At 54.1% G+C, this 3,495-nt stretch overlaps 1 protein-coding gene across 1 annotated transcript; it reads left to right on the forward strand.

Moving 5' to 3' along the window:
• Positions 1-2: 2 nt before the first annotated feature.
• ONECUT2 (one cut homeobox 2) lies at positions 3-3,081 on the forward strand (the record flags this gene model as incomplete). Its single annotated transcript, XM_044684049.1, has 2 exons — positions 3-1,185; positions 2,935-3,081. Coding segments are annotated over exons 1-2 (1,330 nt in total), but the record flags the coding sequence as incomplete, so codon positions are not given.
• Positions 3,082-3,495: the final 414 nt, after the last annotated feature.

Genomic DNA, 3,495 nt, shown 5'->3' on the forward strand with positions numbered 1-3,495 from the left:
GAATGAAGGCTGCTTGTACCGCCTATCGATGCCTCACCAAAGATCTAGAAGGCTGCGCCATGAACCCAGAGATGACAATGGAAAGTATCGGCAGTTTGCACGGGGCAGCCGGCGGCAGCAGCGGCGGCGGCGGCGGCGGCGGGGGCCCGGCCCATGAGCAGGAGCTGCTAGCCAGCCCCAGCCCTCACCACACGAGCCGGGGCTCAGGCTCGCTACGGGTCCAGCCTCCTCACCAGGACCTGGGCACCGCGTCCTCCCGGTCAGCGATGGTGACCAGCATGGCTTCCATCCTGGACGGGGGGGACTACCGTCCGGAGCTGTCCATCCCGCTGCACCACGCCATGAGCATGTCCTGCGACTCGTCCCCTCCGGGCATGGGCATGAGCAACACCTACACCACGTTGACGCCACTCCAGCCCCTGCCGCCCATCTCAACGGTCTCCGACAAGTTCCACCACCCACATCCTCACCACCACCCGCACCACCACCCACACCACCACCATCATCACCACCAGCGCCTGTCGGGCAATGTCAGCGGGAGCTTCACCCTCATGCGGGACGAGCGGGGACTACCAGCCATGAACAACCTCTACAGCCCCTACAAGGAAATGTCCGGCATGGGGCAGAGCCTGTCTCCCCTCGCAGCCACCCCTTTGGGAAACGGCCTGGGCACTATCCACAACTCCCAGCAGGGCCTACACAACTATGGGCCCCCAGGGCACGACAAAATGCTCAGTCCCAACTTCGAAGCCCACCACACTGCCATGCTGGCCCGAGGGGATCAGCATCTCTCCCGGGGACTAGGCACCCCGCCCGCTGCCATGATGTCGCACCTCAATGGGATGCATCACCCGGGCCACGCGCAGTCCCATGGGCCGGTGCTGGCCCCGAGCCGGGAGAGGCCCCCCTCCTCCTCCGGCTCGCAAGTGACCAACTCGGGGCAGCTGGAAGAGATCAACACCAAAGAAGTGGCCCAGAGGATCACTGCTGAGCTGAAGCGCTACAGCATCCCCCAGGCGATCTTTGCCCAGAGGGTGCTGTGCCGTTCTCAGGGGACCCTTTCTGACCTGCTTAGGAACCCCAAACCTTGGAGTAAACTGAAATCTGGCAGGGAGACCTTCAGGAGGATGTGGAAATGGCTACAGGAACCAGAGTTTCAGCGGATGTCCGCCTTACGCCTGGCAGGTAAGCTTGGCATACACTAAGCTGAGCAGCGGCAGTGCCGCAGAGTGCTATAGCAGTCTTTTTACCCTTGCCTTCCTTCCTCCTGCCTTCGTTTCTGGTTCTGCTTTCGTTCTCCCTCCTCTTTAAACCTCTCCCTGTCCCTTTCTTCTTTCTCCTCCTCTTCTCGGGTCACACAATCTCTGCGCCTGCACTAACCAAGAGTCCCTGGCCAAAAGGACCCCATCCCCTTACCACTCCGCACCTGGCGCTCCCCCATAAATGATAGGTTTTTGCCTTCCTTACCCACTCTAGCCACCTTTCCTACTCCTATTTGGTCTGCGCCCCAGGCAGAACGCTGCGGGGCTGACTGGAGTCAACCCTCCCTCCACTTAGCACAATGGTTTGATCTGCCAGGAGACCTTTGACTGTAACAATTCGGCGCTGGTCCCGTTCTAAAACCTCTCGCACTTGAAGTCCCTCTTTCAGACAATGCAATTAAGCTCACTGGGCTGCCCTGTCTACTTCAATAAGGAGACACTCAAGGGGGCTTTCTTCTTCACAAGAGGAAATCTGCCCCTCTGCGCCCCACCCCCGTTCCCAGCAGCAAACTTCACTTTGCACAATCGGAAGGCAAAGTATTACAAGTATTCTGTGCAGGCTACTTAAGCAAAGGAGGCGCTTCCGAAGCATCAGAGGCTGCCTGTGGACCTTTCATTGGGGGCATACTCCTTTCCCAGGAGTTGGGTTTTTGTTTTTTGTTTTTTTTTTTTTTCCTTCCCCTGAACGCCCCAGCCAGTTCCCTTGCATTGGACAACGCTCCAGTAATCCTTCTACCGCTGCTAATGACTGTTCATGAAGGAGAATGCTGGGGTTGTCGCATTAATATCGCGAGGTGGGAGGACATGGGACTAGGGAAGTCATAAATATATGCCTTGCCTCCTCACTGCCACCCCCACTTTGAATTGAGCTTTTCCTAGGCATGGTTGCTTCCAGGGGAGAGCGCCCCTCACCCCCCAGGTGCTAAGAAATTAAGATGCAAGTTAACGTATCTACAAGTAAAACTGCAATCTCGGCCTTTGCATTAAGCTGTGGCTGATTGTGTGCGGAGCAGCGAGGTGGATTCGCAAGGCACTAAGGGGACAATTAACGTTGAGCATATTGTTCTACTGAAAGATGAATTCTTTGTGCCCCCTCTAGTGGCAGAATGGAGAGCTACAGCCCTCTATTGTTCTAAGATGTCAGAAATCTGCCATTAAGGTTGTTGGGGTGCGGGGGGAGGGGGGAAGGAAGGAAGAAGAGGTTGTGTGACTAGAAGGACGTGGAGGGAAACCACAGTTCTAATGACTTGGACGTAGGAGTCGTTGGCAATAAACTGAAAGTAGTTAGCTACGCAGGTATTGTATAAATGGTGGAGGTTCCTCCAGCCTGGAGACAGCCAGGGAGACAAGATCAAGTTTACGTTTCATGAACACCTCCTAACGAAGTCCCCTAAGGTCCAAAAAAAAAAAAAAAAAAAAATCACTCGATCTGCACGCTGGAATAAGGTGTTTTTTGTTTTGTTTTGTTTTTCCGTTGCAAAGAACTCGGTTTGGCCTCCAAGAAGGGTGAACACTCTTGGACTCACAACCGAGTAATTGCCCGCTCACCCAGACAGCTGGTGATTTGCATAGGCGCATGCACTGGGGCGCAGGGCATGTTCGGGCTTCCTCCTGGCGTCTCTGAGCTTACACGCGAGTCGGAGAAGGCGGAGAGCTCTGTGCCGGGTCCCAGGCGACCGCTCGTACCGCAAAGGTGCTTGCCGCTTGCAGGGCTGGTTTAACACATGCCAAGCCGATTTGGGTAATGTGACAGGCAACATGCTCACAGATGCGGCTTCGGGAGGCGTTTCTGCTCTGACATCTGCCTCCTTCACTGGCAGTTGGAGCGATTCAAATCTCTGACAATTAATCGCTTCTGGGTATTGATTAGAAAGTAAATAAAATCCACTTTTCCAAAGAAGCTTACCCAAATCTGGTGGACACGAGTTGCTTCTGGGTGGTTTGTTAATGGATCCCCCCACAACCCCTTCCCCCCTTTTAGATTATAAATGTCTTTCGCCTTCTTGTTCAATTTAGTGTTGCTCTGATTTTATCGTGTTCTTGGCAAAATCGGGAAGCACTAATAGAAAGTAAGGTGGCAAATGTGCTCTGTCTTAGAAAATTAAAATCAAGATCAGGAACAATGTCTTTGTTTCTGGAAGAGATAGGTCTAAATGCTCCTTCACACCTTGTCAAAATGCTGCCTGGAGTTGTGGGGCAATGGAAGCCACTAGCAAGCTCCACGCTTAGTCTT

The sequence above is a fragment of the Gracilinanus agilis genome, unplaced genomic scaffold (genome assembly GCF_016433145.1).
Source record: "Gracilinanus agilis isolate LMUSP501 unplaced genomic scaffold, AgileGrace unplaced_scaffold41139, whole genome shotgun sequence".
Classification (NCBI taxonomy): Eukaryota; Metazoa; Chordata; class Mammalia; order Didelphimorphia; family Didelphidae; genus Gracilinanus; species Gracilinanus agilis.